The 27,219-nt window shown below is 41.1% G+C and overlaps 1 protein-coding gene across 2 annotated transcripts in view; it reads right to left on the bottom strand.

Annotated features, from left to right (window-relative positions):
• glceb (glucuronic acid epimerase b) overlaps positions 1–27,219 on the bottom strand; it is a 49,947-nt gene that overhangs the window by 6,021 nt on the left and 16,707 nt on the right. Inside the window, exons 2-4 of one of the 2 annotated variants that reach the window (XM_047581206.1) lie at positions 24,233–24,335; positions 13,059–13,588; positions 6,401–6,646 (exon numbers count right to left, since the gene is read on the bottom strand). In XM_047581206.1, the coding sequence (XP_047437162.1) occupies positions 6,401–6,646; positions 13,059–13,575 (763 nt within the window). In that variant the 5' untranslated portion in view covers positions 13,576–13,588; positions 24,233–24,335. The remainder of the gene's footprint in view (positions 1–6,400; positions 6,647–13,058; positions 13,589–24,232; positions 24,336–27,219) is intronic. The other variant, XM_047581207.1, reaches the window with a different exon arrangement.

The following is a 27,219-nucleotide window of genomic DNA, read 5'->3' as shown; positions in this document are numbered from 1 at the left end:
TGCTCTTAAGACAAGGCACAGACCGGAGAGGGTGAAAATGAGCCAATAGCGAGAATCGAGAACGGGAAGACGGAGGGAGCTCACGTGACGCGAGACGAGAAAGCAGAAGCAGAGGAGGCCAACTGAGACACAAAGACAGTCGATCAGAGGGAGAATGAAGGAGAGAGACAGTCTGGCAGGGGCCTCTGGATGACTACGGCTCTTTAATGCACTCATAAATCCATTACTTAAGGCAATGCAGAGAGTAAGTGGATTTGTACTCTGGCCCTGTGATTACTCTGCCATCAATAAAGGATGGGTAGGGAATATAGACGAGATTCCACCTCCTCGGCTCTGCTCTCTGCCTGTTTAGCAATACGTCTGGAGACAGAGATGACATGCTGTTGGAAATATGTCAGCGTAATCCGCGCTTGTATACATGAGCGAGCATGCGAGAGGAACGCCTGGAAACATGCGTCCGCTGTGCATGTGCAGATGCAGACGACGCAGACGAAGTGATGAGACGGCGGATGAACGGGTGATTATTCATCCACACTCTCCATCCAGCCCCTTTCACGCAGCCCACTTTTCAAGATGCATTTATTCTGCAGTGTCGTTCTGTATGAAAGGCACAGAGAAAGTATGGGGGGGGGGGTGTTGGCTTCTGCAGCTTTACACCCACAGTGGAGGTATTTACACAAGCTTTGCAGGCTTGTTCTGAAAGCACACACTGTGTCTGCATTAAGCAAAGGTGGCACAATGGGGGAGGTCTTCTTAGCAGAATTTGGCACGGATTAAAAAGATGTAAACGGTGTCTGGACCACGGCTGTAATTATGGGTTAATCACTTGTGCTGACGATGATTACATGGCATTTGCTCCCGACGAAAGTAGACTTTGCAAACTTTATCTTAAGAGACTGGCGTGGCGAGTAGTTGCACAGATCAACTTATGACGGGTTGTATATAAAGACAGACGACACAGACCCACGTCCTCTCACTTACCAAAGTGAATTTTATAAAAAAAATAAAAAATAAAAAAAAAAAGATCTGGGAACAGAGACGGTCCCAGCTTGAGTGGCTGCAATCAGACTCCATTGCAACCACAAAGCGTGGCGGCTGCGCTTCACCCGAAACAAATTTAAATTGCAAAGTTAACTTAACTGCAACTTCAACTCATTGGTCATTCAGAGTTTACTGCAGAGCCACTGATTTTTATGTGATGAGAGTTATGTAAAGTTAAAGTTGCATGTTTTGAAAAATACACAAGAAACTTTGTGATTACTTCCCTGAGAGCAGCCACCAATGACACGATGTCCCTTCCCATTTTTAATGGTACTAAATTACACTTAACAAAAATCATTAAATTGTACAATGTGATCAGAACAAAAGGACACAAAACCACTTTTGGAAAAGTTCACGGCTCATCCAGTAACATGACAGCGATGGGCTTTATGACTTATACCACAGCTAGCCACTAGGGGGAGCTTGATATTCTTATTCTTCAATTTTTAGGTAGTGTAACGTCGTCCATCTTTAAAAAGAGTCAAGTAAAATACTGTTATTATGATTATTGTTATTACATCCTTTACTAGGGGTGGGTTATGTCAAGGACCTCACGATACGAATCACGATACTTAGGTCACGATACGATACATTATTGCGATATTATGATATTTTGATAAATTTTAAGTGCAGCTTAAAATACTCATTGTATATATATGTACATCAGATGACGTCAGGGATAATTCATTGGACAAATTGAGTCAAAAAAAAAATAAAAATTTATTCAAATTATCTATTTCCAATTCATTGCACTTGTACAAAAAAAATGGTGGTGGACGTTCGGAAGTCGTCACATTCGGCCCAAAACATGAGTTTTTCCTTTATATCGATATTAAGACATCCAAAATCGATATTTTATCGAAAGAAAAAATATCACGATAAATTACCATATCGATATTTTTTTTCCCCAGCCCTATCCTTTATGTACTGAACTGGTGACATTCTACATACTCATATTAAATAATGCCTTTTATTTATTTTCCTGGCTAGTTCAACAAATGTGAACCTTGAATGCCCCTCTGCTCTTCTGAGCCCACCACAGACCACTGCACAGAGACATTGCTACGCACCACACATACACACAGTACTAAGAAAAAAAAGCTATTTTTTCAGCCTTAGTGTGAATGTCATCCGAGGAAACGGGGGGAAAAAGGCATTTTTGAACTATCAACCATCCGCAAGGGGATTGAGAAAACAAAGGTGCTCAGTGGCAGACAGCGCTGGACAGAAACGTGCAGATGGTAGATGGTGGATGGTGGGTTATTATCAGGGGACAGACGATTGATCCACTTGTCAGAGGCTTTGAGAGATTGTTCAACACAAGCGCCCTAGATACAGTAAGGAGAAAAAAAGACCAAGGGAGTCGGGCGAGGAAGTGAAAGGAGGCAAAAACCAAGAAACTGACAGCGAAGAAGGAAATGAGGAAAGTTTGATGAGAGAGCACAATCAGGAATTAAAACGGATTGGGCAAATACGGCTCTGTTTAGGAAGCGCTATAGTGCCGTGGGGCGATAAGTGGGTGGAAATGCGTAAACAGAGGTGGAAGACTGACAGATATCTGGGCTAGAGAAGGGAAGATTAATGGAGAAGGAAAGCTGCTGAGGGAGGGCTGAGGAGCGATGATGAAAACATGATGGTGTCAAGGAAAGAGAGCGCAATGATGGCGAGCTGAGCTGCGAGGGGAAGAAAAAGAAGAGGGGGAGAGCGAGGAGCAGAGAGGGAAAGGTGTAAAGTGGTGAAATGAAAAGAAATTGGTCATGATGAGAGGTTGAAAGTGGAAGAATTAGGAAGGTGGGAGGAGATCGCGGCAGAGAAGGCAGAAGACAAAAGACGAAAAAGAGAGACGGAGAGAGCGTCGTGGAAGTATCAGCAGGAGATCAAAGCAGAATAAAGACAGCTCACAGTCAGCTGTGGATAAAAGATTTTGACTTCTTCCAGTTCTAAAAATAACTCTGACAACTATCTTGTGGCCTTGTTCATTTTACAACTGCAAAACTAGACCAGATTTGGAGTCTTTACTGTAATAACTAGCTTTAGTCAGTTTGGGATTTTTAGACAGTCTGAACATGACTGTAGAGATAACCGAGCGAAGGGAAATATGTTATCTTTCTGACTTGTTATTTCCTGTGAGCTTCTAGCTGCAGCTGTCTTGTATTTGTCTGCAAATTAAAATGTGCCGTTTTGACTTTTCATGAATTATGAAACACCGCTTGTTGCTGAGGTGAGTGAAAACTTGGGGGGAAAAAAACCAAAAACTCGAATTTTACACTCAAATTCACTCCTGCATTTGCAAGCTGTCTTCCCACCGTGTTATGCTCGACAATTAGCAAGTTACATGCTAACTAACGTGAAAGTGGCGTGAGGCATTTATTCTTATTAACACAGGAAGAAAAAAAAAAGTAAAAGGAGCTGTAAAATTATACAAGGTGGTTAGACCTGGTATTAACATGCGTCCTGAGTGATCACAGGTTTAGGATTTATGTGTGAAAATTAACAACTGTGCTAGCTGCTATTGTTGTTTCAGAACCACGGACAGTGCAGTTGTCGAGTGTACGTCCCAACATGGACACATCTCTCACTGAACGTGCACATGATTATTATTATTAATTTATTCATATCCGCCCGAATGTTAGTTCTTTTTTGTATAGATCTGTAAATATTCTGTCCATGCACAGTGTAGTGTCACTGCTGAGCTTTTTGCAGCAGCAAAAAAAAAACAAATCTCCAGTTAATAAAAGGTAAATAACAACATATGCCTGAACTCCACATGACTACTTTGCAAAAATCAACACAATGACATCGCTAATTAGCTACATGCTGAAACATATTTTGCGACGGAATTACACATACTCTTATTCAACAATTTAATTAGTACTTTTGTGTGGATGCTTTTGTTTGTTTAGTTAGTTGACAACCACAGAGAGATGATGTTTAACAGGGCTCGCATCACTCGCTGTTCTTTTTTCTTTTCAAGTGACAATTTCAAAAGCAGTTCAGTGTTTTTTTTCGCTTGTTGTGAGTAGCTGGTCCACCAGTGTAGGCCGGGACTCTTTGTGGGTTCACACTAAAAAAGGAATGTGGTCACAAGCAGTTCGGACCGCGTGGTGATCGGGTGTCAAATGTGTCCTCGATAGGCAGTTTAGACTTTTGTGTTACGTTGATGCAGAAGCTACTGTGACCCCTACACAGACCCTAGAACTCTCCAGAAATGTAACTCACGCCGACACAGAGCGTAACAGCTGCGATTGGTCCATTTGGTTGTTGCATATTTCCGCTTTAGAATTTCTGGCTGCTTCTCCATCTCTGTCATTATTCATTTCATTGTTTTGGATCAATCCTCAAGGTGTTACATTGTTAAGTGAAGAAGTTCGGAACATTTGTGTGACTCGTGCTCGGCAAAATTTCAGCGAAAGTTTCAGTCGCTGTTGTTGAAAGTGAAGCAGGAAGTAGAAACAAAAACGACACAGCACCGATCAGGCCGGTGGTGACTGCACCACTCAGGTCTGAACAATTTACCAGCTGAAACTGTTCAGACCTACATCACCCCACAATTAATTTATTAAACCTATAAGAGCACAGCTGCCAACATAACTGCAACACAATTCTTGGATAATGAGCCCTGTACACTGTGCCTCATGTCTTCCAATTCAGTCAATCAGTGTGAATTAAACTCCTTCTAAGTGCGTGTGAGCATCACATACTGCGGCTCTGAACACGCTTTGTGGCGAAATGAAAAGAACAAAGAGGGAGAAGGTTTATTTCTTTCTTTCTTTCCCCCCTCTATTCACAGATCAATTTTTAGATGCATAAGGGAGAAGGCTGCACACAATAAACGACTCCACAGTCTGAGGGAGGCTGGAGCGCATTGTCCTCACTTTCATATGCGCCTTGGATACAAAACCGAGTGAGCTGAATTAAATTACATTCCTCAGGTTGAGACAGTGCAAAATGGCAGCAAGGACAGAGCCATTCTTCAGTCAGTTTTATTACTAGTGACGAAGGCCTATTTTCTGAAGGCCTATTAACCAGGCACTTACACGGAAAAGGACAGTTATAAATGTATATAATATTCAACAGTTTACATGGACTTTAATATTTCTCACCGCAGTGTTTAAATTTCTCCAATTCCCTGAACAAAGTCTTTTTTTTATTTCCATATTTTATTAATCCATTTTATTACGACACTTCTGATATTGTGATTAAAGCGAACTGCCAGGGTTGTTTAACTCTTCTTTGATTAAAATAAGAACATGGTTAGTATGATGTGCTTCAAGTGTCTAACCGGGGATATAATACACACACACACACACGTGCACGCATATCCGTCTATATATGTATGTATATATATAGATATGAAATAAGTAAAGATGTTATTTTTTTCTTATCCAACAAGAGCCTGATATAGTGAACTTGTAGTAGTAAATATTATTCAAGGTTCTCATTTTGAGTCCTTTCTGGTTGTTAATAGTCACCAGAGAATCACTTACTGGGCAAAGAAGATGCCACTGATTGCCGGTTGGCGCAACCTCAAGCAAACTGAAACTAGTCCAGTTTCCACTTTACTTTAGATCATAGGTCTTCAACAGTAGGCCCTCGTCCCTATCGCTGCTGAGCCAATCACGAGGCCCCATATTACTCTGTCAGGTTCCCTGCAATTGACCGAGAGCCCGTTCAGTTCTCAGGTGAAATCCCAGACGCTCGCTGCAATGTTAGCAGAAGAGAAGCTAACAGTGCAGCTCACTCCAATCAACCAACTACTGAATAAAAAAATAACATCTAAACCTGTGTATTTTTTGAAAAGCTTAATATTAGAAGCAAAATCATAATAATAATAATAATAGTAATAATGTGGATTTATAAACGGCACTAGGACGAGTTTAATATAAATATATACATATAGTAGGTAAGGGGTCCCTACTTAGTCTCTCCATCAGTTTGGGCTGAAAAACGTTGAAGACCTCTGCTCTAGATGTGCGATCATGTAATAAAGTTAATTAACTTTAATTGGCAGCAGCTGTAAACATCTGGAAATAACAGACTTCATGTCGGTGCCTAAAGTGAAAATAACATCCGCTGGATTGTTTTTTTGTCCAACACAACGCCTGATGAAGGGAACATAATCAAATGAAAGTTCCGATGTTGTGTCTGCTGGTTCTTCAGTCGTCATAATTTCCAGGAATGTGGGTCCGCTGTTGACCGATACAGTCTGCGGTGAGTCACCACCGAACCGTGAGAACACTGGCAGACTATCATCCTGTCCTGAGGGTGCAGCTGCACACGGAGCCTACTTACAGCCACAGTTAACAGGAGATAAGCTGCTTGCCCCGAGGCCATCTGGGCAAACGGAGGGCTTACATACCTGGAGCACTGAACTGACGCACAGAGGAAGCTCTGGTCTTGTCGTAGACGCGGCTGAGGCCGCAACCTTTGGGCACACCCCAGGGCGCCGTGCTAGCCCGGCTGTCCCTCTCCTCGGCCGTATCGTACACCTCCACGTGGGGGGCGCGCTCAGTCAGGTTCTTGCTGTAGTGGCTCAAGCCGTACTGGGCAATCTGGATGGCGTAGAAGTAGCCCTGAGGACCCCACTGCGTGGACAGAGGCACGCCTGAGTGGAAAAAAAGAAGAAACACCGTTAAATAAATATAGAAGAACATGAATCTCTTTGGCTAATTTTGAAGCGTATTGAAATGCTTTTGTGCCGTTTTCCCTTTTTGCTCTTTGCAGTCTATTCCAATCAGATGTTCCTTTTCTAGATGGCACTTGTCACAACAGTTTTCTTTTTGGCTTAAAGAGCTTCTAAATCTGTTAAGTGCAGCGTCACACTGGGTTCATAATGACAGACCATAAAAACATTGGTCCAAAATAAATTATTGACAACAAAGACACAAATTTTAAAGCCTCCCAGTAAAGTGGACGAGAGTGGCTCAAATATTGGTCTTCTTTGTGAGCGTGAGACAACAAAAGAAAGTGATGACTGCAAAAATAAAGAAATAAATAAATAAATTTTCCAACAGAAATGGATTAGAAAACAAACAGAGCCAGCTATGGTAAACGACTGGCCAGTGTGTCGAAATCCAAGCTAATCTAGTGCATTTCACTGCAGGCGAGCTTCTCCATTCACACAGCCAGAAATAGCTCAGGGAAGAGAATCACTCTGATTAACAGATCTTTTTAAGACCTTGTGACAGGGAGTGCATGTGTGCTACCCAGGCCCCATCCTTCCAAGAAGAATTAAATACAGTCAAGATTAGCGCCGACAATGCACCACCTCCTTTCAAACTTATCAACTATCCTCCATGCGCCCCTGATCTGCAATGGGAGTTAATGGAAACGCGAAGGTGCGATAGATTAAGTGGCAGACTCAGCCAAGGCTGAATGCACTGAGGACTGACCACATCTAACGCACAGCAATCGCACAAAAGTGTGAGGAATTATATCGACTTTTCTCAGCGGCTATGTTTACATGGATACTACTATTCTCATAATAAGATGAGGGATGGTGTTAACTTGTTGATAATGTGTTAAATGGGAAAATATTAGCGTCTATTAAGTGTCTGCAAATGGTTGATCCACGTGACATGATGAGTTTCCACAAGGGACAGAAGGATGGAGGCAGCAAAACAAACAAAGTGTCTGAAAGGATGAAGGAAGTTGTTACTGTGAGCAGTGGTGTGGAAAACCTGGGTCATCTTCTGTTGAATGAATTCAGATTTGTCAATGATGTTGGGCTGAACAAGTTCAGTTCAGTTGTTTTGGAGCAAGTAAACACATATATTTTACCAGATCATCTTATTTAGGGTTCATAATGAGTTGGAATCTGTGATCACAATGATTTCTGTTGGGTTTGAGAACTATTCAAGCAGCTCCCTGCAGTGTTTACAATGAATGCAGCCCGTCTGAATCACCCATCCACACGGATTCACTCCCAGCCACGAAGATTGCTCAGTGATTTTCTCCCTTTCCCAGACAGGGTCATCAATACATAGTGTGAGTGGTCGGTCCTTTCTCACTGCTACAAGTAAAGCAGAGGTGAAGCCGTGCATTTTTTTTTCCTGCAAAAATTAATTACTTGATTTCAACCATGCGAGGGATGCTTAGCCATCATATGTACTGCATGAATGAACGGCAGAGTGGAGATTTACCTTTTATACATCAGCTTTAGGTAAGTTTCTCTTATAGGCAGAGGCGTCACTAGACGGTCAATGTCATTGGCTTCATCTGTCATAATGTTGTGGCTGATCGCTGTATATATTCATTCTCTTCACTGCTCCGTTTTAATGTGCATATGGAGGGGGACACACGCATTGCAGGGACTGATGCCATATTTAAGTACCAACGTTCCCACAGCCCTGACGGAGAGCTGCTACATTTGATTAACGTGCTCATAAAAAAAAAAAAAAAAAAAAAAAGAAATGCACACACTCGCACACCCCCCCCCACACACAAACACACACTTCCACTCAGCTGCCAGATTTTTCTCCCTGCCTGTCTTGTTAATGGCATTTCCCTTGACAACTTAAGTCAAATGACTGTCAAAACCCTGAAACACTGTAACTCTGTGCTACACACTGCATAACACCAAGTAATCCACGTGGAATTGACTGTTAAGCCTCGACATATTTTCATGACTCCAGACAGCACACTCTTCTGGCAATCTCAAAAAACAAAAACTAGGTCTTCTGCCAATTCAGGTAGGCTCAGAGGCTGTCTGTCTACTGGAATTAATAGCACTGATAGTGCCACACACCATTGTATTGTCAAATTATGCTCTTTAGTTTTTACCTTTAGCTTAATCAGGTCAAGGTAAGTTCAACATCCAGATGACACAAAGAAACGTTTAATATTACCAGTGAAACGAAGGCTTGCAATGAGTCGTGTGATGATTTTTGCAGAACACGCTCGAGCATCTAAATACCCAGTTTCGTGAGGAAACATGCCAATTCAGCATGAAGAAAAGTGAGGGCAAAACAGATGCCCAGATGTTTCCCCTCAGGAGTTGGTACCCCCAGGTAGAGCAAGAAGGCCAGATTGAGCGAAACCTCATGTGATGTTAATGATGCTTTTTTTTTTTTCATCTGCAGACACAATAAAGTCATAAGGCAGTGGTATTTTTGGGTTTCTGTGAGGTGATGTTTCTGCCTCTGCGCTATGGCAGTCTATTCTAGCTGGATATATCATGAAACACCCGACATAACACATTAATCTGTACCAAGTGTTTCACAGAATTCATACATTTGACACGGACAACCTTGCAGCAGCTGCCTGCACTCCAGCCCTCTTCGCTGTAGGTGTAAGCTTACAGGAAAAACAGCAGCGACGAGAAAGGTAATGCCTTCACACTTATTCCGAACCACAATTTTATTTAATTTAACACGACACCGACAGAACGTAGATCGAAGGCCTTGTCGACTTGACTCAATTATTTTGCGGCTTGTGTGGCGTCGACTAACCTGACCGTTTCCACCACGGTGTGTCATAATGTCCTGGATTCTATTTCTGCCCGAATCCCTCCTCGGATTCCACTACAAAGTGCGATATCCATCTCAGGCAGAAGGTTGAGAGTGTTGGGTTAAGAGAGGAGAGAGATCACGTACGCGTTTGAACTGCGAGCGCAAGCGAGACTATACGTGTGCGTCATCAGACTCAAAACTTATAAGAGCAATAGTGAGGACAAAAAATGCATTAGATACACTCTAAAACATGTATTTGTGTAGTAGTTTAAGTACTGTAATGTTTTGCATGAGTCTCACTCTGCTTTAGTCATCGAAGTGTACTACTGTGGATTACATCAACTTACAATCACACTATGTTCAATAAACCTACGATTCTTATTCAAGTCAAAGTGTGTGAGTTAGGCTTCTTTTTTGTGTGTTATGACGTTTTTTTGGATTTTTCCTGAAACACACTTGGCCCCTTTTTGGCCCAATATCTTTTTTTTGTTCTAAAAGTCATAAATAAACCAATTTCTCCTTCATTAGATTAATATAACTACTTATACATTTCTTTGGAGGACACATTATTGAAGATAATGTAACTACTCAACAGTGAAAGAGCTGTGATTGGTCTGCTTGGTAGACTTGGTTATTTCTGCTTTAGTATTTCCGGCTGTTTCTCCATCTCCGCATGCACCATGTAAATTTCACTCCTTTTGGATATTGCACCTTTGCATGGGGCGGGACAGTGGCTCTGTGGTCAGCACTGACGATAGGATCCCCCCCAACCTTGGCGAGCCCCAATTTCCAATTCAAGTTGGTCCAACAATTTTCTTTTTTTAGTGTAGTGATCCAAGACGCCATTGTTAGAGATGACTAAGTGCTTCAACTACCGGAGCTTGGTTGTCTTCAGTGACTGTTCTGTTGTTTCATGGAGACTCTGGCGTAATAAGGAAAAGTAAGGGCTCAGTATCTAAACCTCCACCATAAAACCTTAAGCCTTACAGGGGATGTGACAGTTAATGACACATAAAAGTATAGTATTTGTGATTTTACGACGAACAATAAAAACGCAGAGTGCATAAATTTGCATTAAAAGACTGCCGGCAAATTTTACAATAACACGTCCCTCAATATATAGCATTATCTTTTAATCCTGGCTATAGTAGGTGGCTGTCTGAGCTTTAGACATCAGAACAATTTGGGTAAGTGTCCAACGTTAAGACAGAAAGTTGCTCACAGAATACAGCCGAGGCTAGAGAGATGTAAAAGGGCCATTAAGGCATTTAATGAATATTGCTGAGGGTCCTGTTAAATAACTTTTTCCGTGGGTAGCAGAGTGCACTGGGAGAGAAATGCTCCAATGACCTTGTTGGAGCCCTGCGGTAGCTCTGACTGTGACAGGCTAATTAATGAAATGCTATTTTCACCTATAAAAATATGCTAAGTTAAAGAGAGGTGTGTGTGTGTGTGTGTTTGCGCATGTGCCGCACTAAATACCAAGGAGCCCTGGGCTTAATTAATAGATCTCAGGAAATTGCATGTGTGTGCGTACATGAGAGTGCAGAAGTGTCTCCTTAATTTTGTACTAAAAGAAGCATGCGGGAAATGGGAGGGTGAGAATAACTTCACAGTGCTGAGATTTGGCTAGATTCCTGTCTGACCTATTTTCTACTATTTATGCTCCTTCCCCGTCACAGCAGGGCGAGGTAACTCGCTTAATCTGTAATTTGTCACCCCTAAACGACTTTGCGTGTGAGTACACTTCAAGCAAAAGTGCAATAAGAGATGCTAAAGATTAGTCAGTTAAGAGAAAATAAATGGCCAAATGTGTCAACAGGCAATTAGACGATGATCACCCTCGACTAATGTTTTTCAAGCTTTCATGCAGTTGGCAGCTTCGTTAATGTGAATGAATGTGAACCCGATGCCTTATATTTTAGCTTATACGACAGTCAACTATAAATAATGTTCATTCTTTAACAGTTTTGGGCTTTGGATCCAAAAACAAAACCAGAAAATAACAATCAAATTATGTTGACAATGAAACAAATTCTTAGTTTCAGGCCTAATGACTACAAAAACTGAAACACAACCAAACATAATCATCCATCTAACGCGGCCGTACGACACACCACAGCCATCATTTCAGTACTTATTATTTCCTGTCTTTGATATAAATTAGATCAGCTTGTAGTTTCTGTTTGTGTTATGAACCAAAACTCCTCATTATGCAAAGAAAAAAAAAAAGAAAACAAGAAAATCAATGTGGGAAATGCACAATCGACCTCGGTAAAAACTTTTACTGCCGGCAAATTGCTCCTGCAGACGCTGGCTATCACTACTCATCAAGCTAATCTTGTCACCTGCCAGGAAATATATCCTCATCCATTATATTTCTCAGCCAAAACAAGAGCTTGCTTTACGAGTAGGAGGGAAAAAAACACACATTTGTCATTTTCAGTGACAACATTGATAAATCTCTAACAGACCTTTTTGAGTTGTATTTCCTTTTACTACTATTTGATCATAAAAGAAGGATAATGAATATCTATTTTGCAATTTCGGCCAAGTACACAGGGCCACTTCTTCACCAAAGTGGGGAATCGAACTATATTGATGACAATGTGGTTTCAACTAATAGCCTTTTAAAATTAGCTATTGATCTTTCCTGGCAATTACTTTAAAAGGAACCCTGGAAAGAAAACAACTTTGAGGACCGACTCGAAGTGCGAAGGAACACGGAGGGAAACGCTCACTTAACAGACATCCAGCTGTTTGTATCAATACAAAGAAATATTGACAGTGACTGGATAACGGACATAAATGTTATTAATGGACTTGACGGAAGAATCACATTTACCAGAGTCAAACAGGGGACGATAGTATTTGGAACTAAGTGGTTTTAATTGAGGTAGGGTCTCTTTAAAAACAAACGAAACAAACTTTATGATTAAAACTAATGTCCATGCACTAAATCAATGTTGGCCAACCAGAGCGTGCGACAATATGAATGTGGAAACCCTGTTGTTCTCTGCACGAAATGGAAAATGTAATTGAAAAGTAAATCCAGACCGTAATGGAAAACGTACTTGTTAATGTTGTACATTGTGTATTTGCAAGATGGATAATTAAAACAAGAAAACTGCTGCTAAAGGCTGTTAAAACGCTACATTGTTTTGTTTAACACACAAGGACTGAAGGCCAAAAATCAAGTGTCCCTTCCACATCAGCGCTCACCTTTTTGCACTTTGAAAAAATGTTCAATATCTTCTATTTTTTATAACAAGTGCCTCGTGTTTTGTCAGTGTGTGGCTATTTGTTCCTATGAGACAGAACCATTGATATTAGCAACACACACCTGACTTTCCCTCTTGAAAAGCACGAATTCAAGAGCATAAAGCCTTTCACTTTTACTTTTGTAGGATCCAAACAGACAGTAGAGGGTCTTAACAATCACACTCGGTTGCATAATGACTCTTGTTTTGTGTGCTTCACACTGCAAGAACACTTATTCAAAACCTAAGATCTGACATTGTGTCTATTCTCTGTGATGAATATCAATAAAAAAAAAAAAACTCTTACCTTCCACTCCACTGATGCACTTCACACGATCCCGAACCTCCACGTTGTATCCCTCGAAGGACATGAAGACCCCGTCGGGGTGGTAGGGCTCCCGCTGGGCGTAAACCTTCGAGTAGCTGTGCTGGAACTCAAAGCGATCGTAGCCATCGTACTGCACGACTTTACCGTACACCTCGAAGTACTTTTCCATCCACGAGAAGGGCAGGTAGATCTCTCCGCCCTCTCGCCGCCCTTTGATAGTCGCGTCGTCGTTGATCAGACAGTCAATTTCTTCGTACTTGATCCCGCTGACGACCCCGACCACAGGCGGGGGCTCCGGGGGTTGGGGAGGATGCTGCTGGCTGCTGATGCTGGCATCCCCGATCTTGGGGCTGGGAGCCACCATGGCGGCGCGGGGCAGGAAGCGTATGGAGGTGTCGCTCGAGCAGCGGTTCCACAGCAACACGGTGATGAGCGTGAAGAGGGCGCAGATGACGATGAGGGTCTTGTAGTTGACCCGAGCAGCCAGGCAGCGCATGGTCGCAACCCACCTGAACGACACAAAAGACGAGCGACGCTTTAGAGGCACGTAGGACTTTCTGCAGCAATAATTAACATGAACAACAGCCCATCAAACTGTGTGAAATTTTTCAAGTAGGAGAGTGAAAAAGGTTACATAGAATTTAATGATGGTGATCTTTACAATGAAGAATTCCTCCTCGACCTTTCAAACTAAGAGCTAAGGCTTTGTAAGGTGTCTTTTTTCATCTCGGTTCTAATTTCACAGTGCCGTGAAGACAGACGCTGGACAGAGAGTGCACTAATTTATGTAGATTTTTATGGACTACTTGAATATACAAGACGGTAACCTAGACAACCAGGGCCTGGTGGGTCCACAAACCAAACTGATGGAGACATTAAGTGGAGACCACCTACCGACTATATGCGTTCTATATTAAACTCGGCCTAGTGCAAACTATAAATATACATTATTAAGTATCATTCAGCATTAAGATATTCAAATAATACGCAGGTTCAAATATTTATTTTCTTAATTCGATTCCTCTTATTTTAATTCCCTTTACTGAATTACGATTGATTCCTGTTAATGTACATTTAAAGACATCAAAATGTGTGAGAGAAAATAAAAAAAAAAAAATATATATATATATATATATATAATGTCTAATCAACCAATGATTTTGTGACCCCCCTGCATTACCTCCACGGACCCTCTGCTTAAAATGTTTTAATGAATATGAGTGAAATAATTGCTCAGATCTTTTACATCATCTTATAAATGAGAGGAGATAAATGAAATGAGATCATTTAAAACACAAGATAAAAAACAAATAGCAAAAGACAGTTTATAAGGCAGAACTGTTCACCAGTGATTCTCTCATCATTTCATCAAACACTACGTAAGCCTAAGAGAAAGCAGACTTGGACCAACAGTCCCTAAATAGATGACGAGTTGTAATTTATCCTGAACACCACAGTTTATTTTTTTTTATATCCTATTTGATTGGCGAGGATAATGTGTAGTTGTGGATGAGTCAGAAGCACCTGAAGACGAGAGCCGACACGTCTGTGATGTAATCAAAAACGTATATGCTAAACAAAACCCAATCTGGAGCGGCTGCATATGCAAAATGTGAAGCTTGCAATCATTAAGAAGTTCTGGTTTATGCTTTGATTGCCTGTCTGTGCATGTGTCCCTCAGCAACATCCCAACAACCAACCATTGTTTGAAGCTGGAAGCTAATCCACATCTTGATGTTTACTTTCTGATCTGAGCAGGGTTCGGGTTCCACTCACAAGTGTTCCTCGTTACAACTCACAGACTCCTCTATTTGGCTGAAACTGAAGAGATAGTTAAAGTATTTTGGGAAACATGCTCGAGTGATCTGAAAGCTGCAGCCACCAACACAAAGTCTGGGAACAGGGAAACGGATTCCACCAAGCAGAACATTTAAATCTCACTAATTACCACCCCGTGTCTGTTTAATTCCTAGGGAAGTTTAAAAATGTACCAAACTATTTCTTGGCCATAAGCAGCTGTGAAGAGTTTCCTTGAAGTTACTGAGACCGGCCAAGAAATTGCTGGATATGGACTCCTGGTTAAAAGTTTGGACACACCTCATCAGTGAACTGAGATGTATCCAAACTTTTGACTGGTAGTGTACAACCCACAATGAAACAGCCAATTGGTCTTTGCCATCTTCCGTTGTTGCTGCTGTATGAATTAAGCAAAGTAAGTGCATTAATTAGGGAGCCTTATCAAGTAGTTGATGTCAGGAGTTTTTTTTTTTTTTGTTTTTTTTTTAAACTTGGAACAGAAGCAAAGCCCAGATTAGCAAACCCCCACTGCTTCGAGTTTCAAGACAATTAGTTCCAGATGTATATTTACTCTACGTCATCTTGTCAACTTTATGTAAGACAGAAAATCATCTGTATCATATAACTAGTTCAAAGAAATAATATTCAAGATGTTTTAGCAAAATGTTTATTGATTATCGACTACTTTATAAGCCAGAAATTCTCTTTAGGTTCTTTTATTTTGTTTTAAAGGATTAAAAAAAAAAAAAATAAATAAAAAGGTGCCTGAGTCAGAGATAAGAGTTTTTATCTCTGGCCTGCTCAGTCCATACTGAATCTTCAAGTACCCCCAGATACCCTCTCAAAAGGTTTCCATCATCAATCACGTCTTAACGTAACAGTCTGAATCCAGTCCAAAGACGTATCTTTTTCCAAGTGGGTCGACATAAAGGTTACTTTTACTCCATGATCATTTATCTCATGTATCAGGTTATGTCTTCTGTGCATTTCCAGCTAATAAATCGAACATTTCTTGTCGCGACCATCTGGATTTGAATTACAATGCACCAAGCCAATCAGACCTGTTACTGGACCAATCAGCCTAGAGTCATGTTTTCATGCCCTCTGTGTTTCCCTGACATTTTCACCAGGCAAATAAGAAATCAATACACTTCCTTCGGTCTCCTCCTCCACACTAATTACAGCCTACCGCTCATAGAATTTACTATTACAGTAATGACAGAGCCCAATCCTCTGATGACAGAGGAGGGAGAGAACGAAAATCATTAATCTCGTTTCACTTAATTCAGTTCCAACAAGCTGCGACTGAAGGTCACCTCAATTAATGTGCATTAATTGGACAATAGTAAACTGCTTTACAATTACAAAGTCAAATTATCACCATAGTAGCCCTTTGAACTAAGTTAATATCTTAGAGTTTAATAGAAAAGAAGCAAATGTGCAAGTTGTCCACGAAGAACAAGATCCCTGCTCAAGACGAGGAGAAGAAACAAATCTTATAACTTTTAAACTTTTTGGCATTTTTGGCATTTAGAACAATGACAGCCCGCTGTGGTGATGAAACACTGGGCTTATACGAGGGTTCCCAATGCTGGAAATGTGGGGGCGGCAACCTGATAGATAAGCAGAACCAGCCACATCAGGGAGTCGGCCACAAATAATTGATGTGCATTGAGCTCAAGCTCAAGGTGGGTTAAGGTCTGACATGGAAATCATCCTTAAGCCTCACTGACTCAGATATGATTTGTTTGAAACTTTACATCTTAATGTAAAAAAAAAAAAAAAAAAACAGTAAGCAGACTGGAAATTACAAGGTGCTGTTTGTTTATGGATCCGAAACCATTAATGTTCTGGTTCAGGGGATCTCACACTCTGCCTCATCTGACACACAAATAACCATCTGCCCACTTGCCATGAGGCTGATGCTCTAGAAGGTAAAATTAAAAAAACAAAACAAACAAAAACAGAACAGACCAAAGAAAAGAAACAGAAGAGGCTGAAGCTATATTTGGTTTCACTGCAATAAATTCACAGAAGTTGATAAACTCTGCAGCTTTCAAATACAATGATTAATAAGGTGCACAACAGACTGTCGGACTAGAAATGCTGATGTAATTGTCAGGAAGTCTTTCAAACCTCGGGCTGGTTTTATTTGGACAAGGTTCACAGCGTTTGGAAGTGTTTTTTCGCCATGGTGGGCTGACAGGGCTCAACGGAAATTGGGCTCTAGAGTTCAAACTTTGGTTCTTAATCCGTTTCCGCAGTTTATCCTTATTAACTAGCTCCATATTGAATCTAGGATCCAAACAAGACTTGAGCACTTAGGCTTCACTGTTGCTATATTTAATTATATACATATTGTATTGTTATAATTATATTAGGGAGTTTCTATCCATTTTGCAATATCCTGTCTATGACCATCATAAACTATAATGTTTTGGCATTTTAAAATCCTTTAAGCACGTTAATCCGGGGCAGCAAACAACAACCGGGCAACCTCCTGTTTTAACGCAGAGTGGGTTTTGCTTTGAATCACAGAGGCTATTTACTCTTCCAGTCTTTAGAAAACCAAATACAAAGTCAGAATATTTTGTTTTACACTAAGATGACACAATTATTCAGTCGTTATTAAAATCCTCTTGAGTCCGTTTCCTCTAGATGATGATGTTCATAAATCACGTCCGTTGCTATGCACCAGTTAATTACTAGCCAAACAAATAGCATTTAGCTGGTTAGGCAGACAGTAGCAGCATTGTCTCTGGTGTATTTTGACCCAAATTCACTTACATCTTTCTGGAGCCTCTACTGAACAGAAAAAAAAACAACAGCACTGGCTGTTTATTCAAGAGCTTAGAACAACTTGTGTTTGGTTCTTTGTGACGAGTGAATAAGTGATGGTCATAAATCAGTGGTAAAGACAGAGGATGTGTTGTGTGACTACATGAGTTATGATAGAGGAAGTCGGGGTGGACGGGAGCGAACACGAAGAGTAGAAACGCATCACTAAAGAAAGTCCTGTCTCAACCATTCGTCTTGTTTATTAATTTGTCTGATCATATATTCAGTCTTTTCCTACATCTTATCTTTTATTTCATTGTTTAGGCATGAATAATTGTTTACATGATGCAGATTGGTCAATTCACTGGTTATCACCTGAGCTCTGGAAGTTTTCACAGATATAATCCTCCCTGGTGACAAGACTGTTTTGATCTGGATGGCAAACTGAAATCCAATAAATATATACAGTGGGGGAAATAAGTATTTGATCCCCTGCTGAATTTGTAAGTTTGCCCACTTCCATAGAAATGATCAGACTCTGGTTTTTATGGTTGTTTACTGGTTATGGGTATAGACAGAATATCAGTCGAAAATGCATAAAAAACACACAATCTAAAAGTTATAAATTGTTATGTATTTTATTAAGGGAAATAAGTATTTGATCCCCAACAATTCACTTAGAATTCAGGCTCCTACAGATTGGCTGGTGCGCATGTGGCACACAGCTGTGCTCAGTCAACTAATTACCAATACTCCTGATCTTAACTCGTCATGTATATAAAGCACACCTGCTCTAAGAATCAGTTTCTTACATTCCAACTTCTACAGCACCATGGGCAAGACCAAAGAGCTGTCAAAAGATGTCAGGGACAAGATTGTAGACCTGCACAAGGCTGGTATAGGTTACAAAACCATCAGCAAAAGGCTTGGTGAGAAGGTGACAACTATTGGTGCCATTATTCGCAAGTGGAAGACCCATAAAAGGACCATCAACTGTCCTCGGTCTGGAGCTCCCCGCAAAATCTCGCCTCATGGAGTGAGGATGATGATGAGAAAGGTGAGGGAGCAGCCTAAAACAACACGACAGGAGCTTGTTAATGATCTGGAAGCAGTTGGGACCTCCGTCACCAAGAAAACAGTTGGCAACACACTGCGCCGTTATGGATTGAACTCTTGCAGTGCCCGCAAGGTCCCCCTGCTCAAGAAGGCACATGTACAGGCCCGCCTTAAGTTTGCCAGTGAACATCTAAATGACTCAGAGAAGGCTTGGGAGAAAGTGCTGTGGTCTGACGAAACCAAAGTTGAGCTATTTGGCATTAACTCGACCCGCCGTGTTTGGAGGATGAAAAAACGTGAGTATGACCCAAAGAACACCATACCCACGGTTAAGCATGGAGGTGGAAACATCATGTTTTGGGGCTGTTTTTCAGCAAAGGGTACAGGGCAACTTCACCGCATTATGGGGCCAATGAATGCAGCCATGTACTGTAACATCTTGGACAAAAACCTTCTTTCCTCAGCAAGAACACTGAAGATGCCTCGTGGGTGGGTTTTCCAACATGACAATGACCCAAAACATACTGCCAGGACAACAAAGGAGTGGCTCAAGAAGAAGCATATTAAGGTCATGGAGTGGCCTAGTCAGTCTCCAGACCTTAACCCGATCGAAAACCTGTGGAGGGAGCTGAAGCTCCGAGTTTCCAAGAGGCAGCCAAGAAACTTGAAGGATTTAGAGACTGTCTGTAAAGATGAATGGGCCAAAATCCCTCCTGCGCTGTGTGCAAACCTGGTGACCAACTACAAGAAACGTCTCATCGCTGTGCTTGCCAACAAAGGTTTCTCTACAAAGTACTGACTTGTGTTGTGCTTGGGGATCAAATACTTATTTCCCTTAATAAAATACATAACAATTTATAACTTTTAGATTGTGTGTTTTTTATGCATTTTCGACTGATATTCTGTCTATACCCATAACCAGTAAACAACCATAAAAACCAGAGTCTGATCATTTCTATGGAAGTGGGCAAACTTACAAATTCAGCAGGGGATCAAATACTTATTTCCCCCACTGTATATAATAAAAAAAAAAAAGACAGATGCACAAGTCTTGCATGCTTGACAGATTAAAGCAAAAGACACTGGAAAACAAAAGCAGCTTTTCAGCTTACATTCTCCCGGTGCCCTGCCTCTGAAAATTGAAAAGTGCCAGCAACCGTACGTAGGAGCCTCTTGAGACGTTGTTTTATACGACAGCGTCGAATCTTTGCGACTAATTAAAATGATTTAACCTCAACTATGTATACTGATAAATGTAAGACAAGGAGAAAGGAAGGGGTGATGATTTATGGAAAGAAATCTTAATGACTACATATTTATCATACTTTTTTTAATCCAATCAGCTTTCAGACCTGGGTTGTAGCTTCCCTCCTGTTCCGCGTGTCTCTTGAACTGTGGCAAGATTTCTAAAGAGCGCATGCATTTAAAAAAGTGATGCGAAGATTTTATAAAACGATATAGGATCTTTCAAATCAAGATGATTCACCAGTGCTGCGTTCACGCATTCGCCCAAACATCGCACACAAGCGTGTACAAACTAAGCTTTCCTGGAATTAATAGCTGGAGCTATGCATCAGTTGTATCCATTATCAATCTCCCATGTATCATGCATCTCTTACCATCTTGTTTGTATCATGCAAATATGCTGCATTTATGCATTCATCAGCTTGCTTTCAGTTCAGTTTTTCCTCTCGCTCTTCTTTTTTCTCTCTCTAGCCAGCCGGCCTTAAGCAAATCAAAGATTTCTTCCTGTTGTAAAAGGCAGTTTTTCTTGCCACCTTCGCCTCAGTGCTGCTCTGGAGGATTCAAGTTCTGGGTTTCGTGAAGCATGTTGAGACCATTTGGAAAATGTAACAAGATTTAATAAAATAAATAAAATCAAATTTAATCTAATTGAAAATTTGTGACACAACGATCCTGTTGTGTTGTCAAAGAAGCTGCTGCAGCGAAGTCCTAAGAACCACGATGGTTTGTTCCTGCAGTACGGGATAAGACTTTATTTGCAGAAGTAACAAACATGCAGCTTCTCCAGTGTAATCTTATGTTATACTGTAATGAAAATGCTTTAGTCGTTTGGTCTGAGACATCATTTCAGAGATGTCTCAGCTATGGGCATTTTCTACAATAAACAATTAAATCATCAGACAAAATGCAGTCCCAGTGGTATAATTAGCATTACGGGCAAAAAAAAAATGGTTGCTGAATCACATCTGACTGAAGGATAACTAGTTGACATTTCTTACATGTGATTTCTCACAGCTTTACGCTGTAGAGGCTGGAGAGCGCATCGGCTTCAAAGACTGACAGGTTGAGCGACTTCACAGCCATGAATCCCCGAGGTCCCGGGGCACTCACATGTCTAATAATACACAGCCTCTCAGCTGCCAGTGCAAATCATCAAAGGCTTTAAGCTTTGATTGTGAACATTTGCCTTTGAGCTGTGTTGACTGTAACATATGATCCAGTGAGTGATGCCTTCATCTTTAAAAACACCAACATGTGAATGACTTTGTCGCCTGAATAATAAGGCAAGTGCATTAACAATTTGCTGATGCAAAGAGAAAGGGTTAAATTAAAAAGTTTCACACTAATCTCTTTAACAGCAAGGCCGTTAATCTCCATCCTAGAATGTACAACATTTAGAAGACGTGAAACTTGTGGCAGCACTGAGTTTAGTGGAGTTACAGCGCGTTTCTGTTTTCATTTTCATCTGCTCTGGTGTAAAAATCACAAGCAATCATCACCACAATAAAGCTGGAGTGCTCATGAGCCGTCCTCGGGGACGTGGCGGAGGAGAGGCCTGGTATGCGCGAGGTGCAGGTGGAGAACTGAACTCGTGGCATTTCATTGCCCTCCTCCGTGGGAGAAGGGAGGTGGGGGTTTGAGACTGCTGGTAAATTATCAGCTTATGCTGAAGCTGTGAGGCATGTTCGCTCCTGTGGAGATGGGATGGTGTATGTGTGCGCGTGCATATGCGCTGTGGGTGTCTGTTGTGGTTCTGATTATGATGCTGTGTGGGCACCAGGGTGAATGCAAGGCAACAACTGACAAGAGGAAAAAATAAACACATTTATCTTGCAACAGTTTAAAACGCTGTAAATGTCCTTTCACATGTGACGTGACACTAAGTGCATAGAGCATTGTACGTTATTTAAAAAAAAAAAAAAAAAAGAAATCTGTCCACCACCAAATATGTTAACTCTCCCTTTAGTTGTCAACTCATTGTCTTTACATTCAAGATGTAGCTGAACGTTGGAAAAAGGTGCAACTGCATGTCATTTGAGAGACAAGGCTGTTAAAAAAAAAAAAAATGTTAACTGACAGCAAAGAGCTGCAGCTACAGCGAGATCTGCATATTCATGGGGCAGCGCTGGGGACTCATTGTCAACCATGTATGCTGTGTGTCCACCCACAAGTCAGAAGATTTGTTATTCAGCTTTGTATGAAAAAAAGAAAAAATATAGAAAGAAAACAAAGCAAATCTGGAGACTGAAAGTGAAGCCATGGAGTGTTTGCTTGAAACGTGACTTTTAATTTTAGATCCGTCCTCTATACATCCACTTACTGACTGAAATTCGGCAACGACGGTTTTGAATGTGATCCATAAACTTGACAATGCTTAGTGTAACGTCAGCTGGGTAAATAAGGTACAGCAACTCTACATCATACACAGCAATACAGCTTTGTCTAGAGGCTGTATTTGAGTGAATAAACTCCTCTGAAATGGATGTTGCAGTGTGTTTTATCTCTACTTGGGGGGGCGGGCGGATTAAACAGGTCATTACCAAAAAGCTTGTAACTGAAGGATTAAGCAAACTCTTTATCAAATCAAGAGGACACAAGAAACAAAATATAGTCCCAGAGGCAGGTCATGCCGGGTGCTGGTACTACAGCACCATGGAAACAAATGTGTATTTAAGAAATTCTTAAAAGATAAAGGAAATGAAGAAGAGCGTAAACCCAAATAATGCTGAAGAAGAATTTAGAGCACATGTCATTAAAGCTCTGCAACAACAATCTGGGCTGTGTGAACACTGGAGGTTAGGAGGGAAAGGTAATGGGATGTTTTGTCCCAGAAGTAATAATAAGAAAAAGAAAAAGAAGAAGAAAGAAATGCAATTAACAAAGCTAAGCTAACACAAAGAAAACTGGACTTAAGTTTACTCGAAGATGCTTTATCACTCATCCATGTGACTTTTATAGTTCAATGTGACCGGTGTCATTTTAACATCTGTCCTCAAAAGGTTTCACTCCCATTCACACCACAAGTCTTGAGGGTTTCTGGTTATCCTTAGACCACCATTGCTCTATTATCAAGTATTGGGTTGGTATTCAGGTGGGGACCACCCAAAGACTTTCAAAATAAAATCCTAAACTCCCCACCAACCATTTGAACTGAAGAAGCTACATGGACATGAAAACTCAAACGTGCATGCGCACACACTCGCCAGTTTGTTTCGTCCTTATTTTCGGATACAAGTTTCCTGGATCACTGAGATTCTCCAGACGTACTGTAAACACTAAATATTGCGAACACGCTGGAGACAGGACACCAGCTTTATGGAGGAAACCATTACATTCCAATGCAAACACTCTTACATTTGAATGTGTCAGACTTACAAAACAGAATACGGTTTTCAGACTTAACTGCTTTCCATGTCCCCAAATGACACGGTTTCTCAAGCTTTTATTGAGTTAATGTTTCTAACAAATTAACATAACTTAATATTTTTATAAAGAGGTTGGATAAAAGCACTCTAATAGACGGGATGCCAAACTAAAAAAGACTAAGAGGAGCCGAGTCTTCTTTGTGTTCTTTATGCATGTAAATGCCAGCTTTGCTTTGCTGCCTCCTTTGTTCATCTTAATATCCAACAAATAACAAGTAAATAAGCCAAGTTATATAAATAAGCTATGCCATGTGTTACCTGCTCATCTGATGTTCAAAAATAGTCATTCAAACACATTGATCATGTGACCGCACACAGCCTTCAACACCAGCGATGTGTGATACTCCAGAGATAGTAACAGTGGAGAACGGGGGGAGCGTTTCAGCGTCTCTGGTCCAGCGGATTCTCCTCACGCAGACACACAATCACCCGCGGTACATATGAGCTAATGAAGCTGGAGGTTCAAAGATCTCACTCTTTCTTCGAGCCACCGCGAATGATTCACCGACGGCGTGAGGAGGAATGCGAAGAACGCGGGGTTTCGGGGGGCTTGTAACAGATATGCTTCATAATTTAATCACACAAGCAAGAACAGGACATCATGACAGTGGATATTCACAGATCTCATTTGTGCTTCTAACAAATTCACATCGGAGAGGTTGCTGTGAACGTACAATGTCAGTTCATTTAATTAAAAAAAAAAAAAAAATACCAATGCATTAATAAAGGAGTGCGCATGAGAATTAAAGTCTACACTCATCTAAAGAGTAACCTCTCTTCTGAGCCTGCTTTTTAAACACCTTAACACTTCTCACCCCGGCTCTGGAGTGTGACGGGTGTAAGTACACTGACCTCTTCTAATCCATTCACAAAGAAATGAACAGCTGGCTGAACATCCTGCCGACCTTCACCGCAGTCTTTCCACAACTCGCCGCTCTTGCTCTTTTTCCAGCACCTACACATGAAAGAGGAAAACATCGCACTTTAATATCGTGGCTCAAGGTACCGTGCATTTTAATGCGTTCTGCTTAATGCTCGGCATGAAAGCAAACGCATTTGTTGGTGTGTAAAAAGAGCCCGGTGAATATTTATATTTGAGGCTAATACTTCAATATTGTCATCTGTAATACAATACATCCAGTGATATGTCTGAGCAAGCAATCAATGCCAACAATGTCCACAGAATATATTATGTTTGTGACAGTACAGATATGTCTGCAATAATATCCAATGACATATTGGTTCTCCAGTTTGCATTACTTTCGGTACTGCATACTGATCTGATTGTGAACATGGAGAGAAAACAGTGAACATTTTGTCCTCACGGTCGATGTGGTGGAAGCAGGAAAAATAAGGGAAGGATTTGAGCGACTGACGACTTGATGACTGGGTCACAGCATCACAAAACCTGCAGCTCTTGTGGGTTTTCGGTTAGCACTGATGTGAAGTGGTTCACCCTGGGGTGCCCATGCATGCTGACCTGTCCAGTATTCACAGTGCCTACAGCATCATTATATTATAGCTGACTGGTGTATTCTCATTCATTCTCTGCAAGCGATTGTCCTGTGGAGGTTCACGGGGGGGCTGCAGCCCATCCCAGCTATAATTGGCCGAGGGGCGGGGTGCACCCCGGACTCATCGGTGCACAGGTCTTGTAATTTTATTCAGATTCAATTTTTGTGTTTCTTTTTTTGTTTATTATCCCCAATTTTTCATTTGAACACGACTTTTTCTTCATTCATTATAAAAGACTAAGGGGCTCATTGGATGAATATGTTGCAATAACACCATCCTTCTACACATTCATCAATTCCCAATACGTGCTTATTACTATTCAGGGTCACACTGGAAGAAGTCTGAGAGGAAACGCACTGAACATGTTGTTGTTTGCAGATTGAGTACAAATAAAATATTCACACATTCACTGGGACAGGTTAGCTGATGATCAGTTGATTATTGCACCGACGAATTAATTCCTGACTGGTGGTTTAAGCAGGCTCTACATCCTCCACACTAAACCCGTTAACAGGCTAAATGTTTCCGGAGGTAAATTATGACTGATTGCTCCTAAGCAGCTTTTCAATACAAACTTTTCCGAGGGAAACCAAATTAATTGCTGCAATTCTGTTCAGCTTGGCCAATTATTGCCAAATCAATACTCCACAGAGTATTCTGACACTGATGCACTATAAATTAATATGATGAAACAAATGCATATTTGTAATTGCAGCCGTGATGAATTTATCGGCTTTTCTCAGCAGCCGGGTTATTAATGCACACCCAATCTATCAGTGCGAATATGCAGAGGGTTACATGGCTACAACACTCTGCAATTAATCTCACCAATTCAAGCCTAGCCCCTGTTCAAACAAGCTATTAAATTAAAGAAGATGCTAAATCACCACATCAAAGAGAACATATTGATCTTGTTTTTTGTATGAAATGTGCTTATTGACACAGCACTTAAATTAGATATTGTAGAAATTAAACCAGCTGGGCTCCCTTCTGTCACGGCACGGTCCACTGACAAGAGGAAGAAAAAAAAAAAAACGACAGGAGAGGAGGCCAAGAATATCGACATCATCTCACAACATAATACTTAGATAGTAATTAGGGATGCGTTAAATTACTCCTAGCATCCTTTATCACGTTTAACACTTAAGATTTATATGAGCTAAATATTGACAAACGTTTTAGCCATCTACTTCAGCATTATCTGAAGACGACAGCAAGTGCTGACGCAAAGCAGAACCCCAAAATGAAAAAGCAGCTATTCATCATAAACATGCACATCTGCAATAAGTAGGTATAAAAATGCGCAGGGATTAGTTTTTCAGGATTATGTCACTTTTATCAGATTTACCGTCACTCCTAAAATTAATAAAATTATCAAAACTGCAAACGCATCCTGTGTACGCAACTTAAGACACAACAAAAACACTCTAATGACGTGAAGGGAGGCTGTGTGTGTGTGTGTTTGTGTCTTGGTCCATGAGCAAAACCAGCCCTTGCCTGCAAGATCCCACGCCGCCACCCAGCCACAGTGAAAAGGAATCAGAAATGTCAGCAGTCTTAATCAATATTCCCCGGCTACTGTACGCGGGTACTGAGGCTTTCTCAGGCAGGTGTGCTGCAGGCAGATGGTAGGAAGCAGAAAATGAGAGTAAACATCCACCTAGAACACCTCATTCTTCCCGAAGCTTATCCTACGCCGCTCCTGCCTTCATTTCTCAGCAACATTTCACTGTGGATATCTCCTCACTCTCTCTGAACATCTGGATGCAGTGTTAACTGACTTCAAGAAGTATCCGAGTCGAACACCTGCACAGGCATCTATTAATACAGCAGCCAAAATTAGATGAGCACGAGTAAATGGGGGCAACACACAGGAAGAGACCAGCGGGTTACCACATTTTCAAGTATATCAGCCAAAACTAACAACATCTGGCAACTGAAGCGGGTGGGTTTGAAGCTTAACGATGAATAAAGTTGATCAACATGTCCCCTTTGGTTCCACCAAATTTGCCATGCTGATGGCCTGGGCTTGGAGTGCTGGGTGAATCCAGATGGAGCTCTTGCATTGGTGGTATTTTCTTTTTAAACAGAATAGCTCCGTCCATACAGTAGCAATGTTTTTACATTCTGCTTGTTTTCACTTAAAAAACATTTGTGGCTAGTAATAAGCAAGAGTGTTACCTAGGCAACCAGTGTCTTGAACACTAACTTGCGAGCCACAAAGCAATTGAATTGATTGATTGACCAGTGAACAGCTTCATGCGCTTTCTGGGCTTAACATATGAATCCCGGTGAATCCAAAAATGACCAATACAGTGTCTCTT

Source organism: Mugil cephalus, chromosome 3 (genome assembly GCF_022458985.1).
Source record: "Mugil cephalus isolate CIBA_MC_2020 chromosome 3, CIBA_Mcephalus_1.1, whole genome shotgun sequence".
NCBI lineage: Eukaryota > Metazoa > Chordata > Actinopteri > Mugiliformes > Mugilidae > Mugil > Mugil cephalus.
This window is presented reverse-complemented; position numbering and strand designations above follow the sequence as displayed.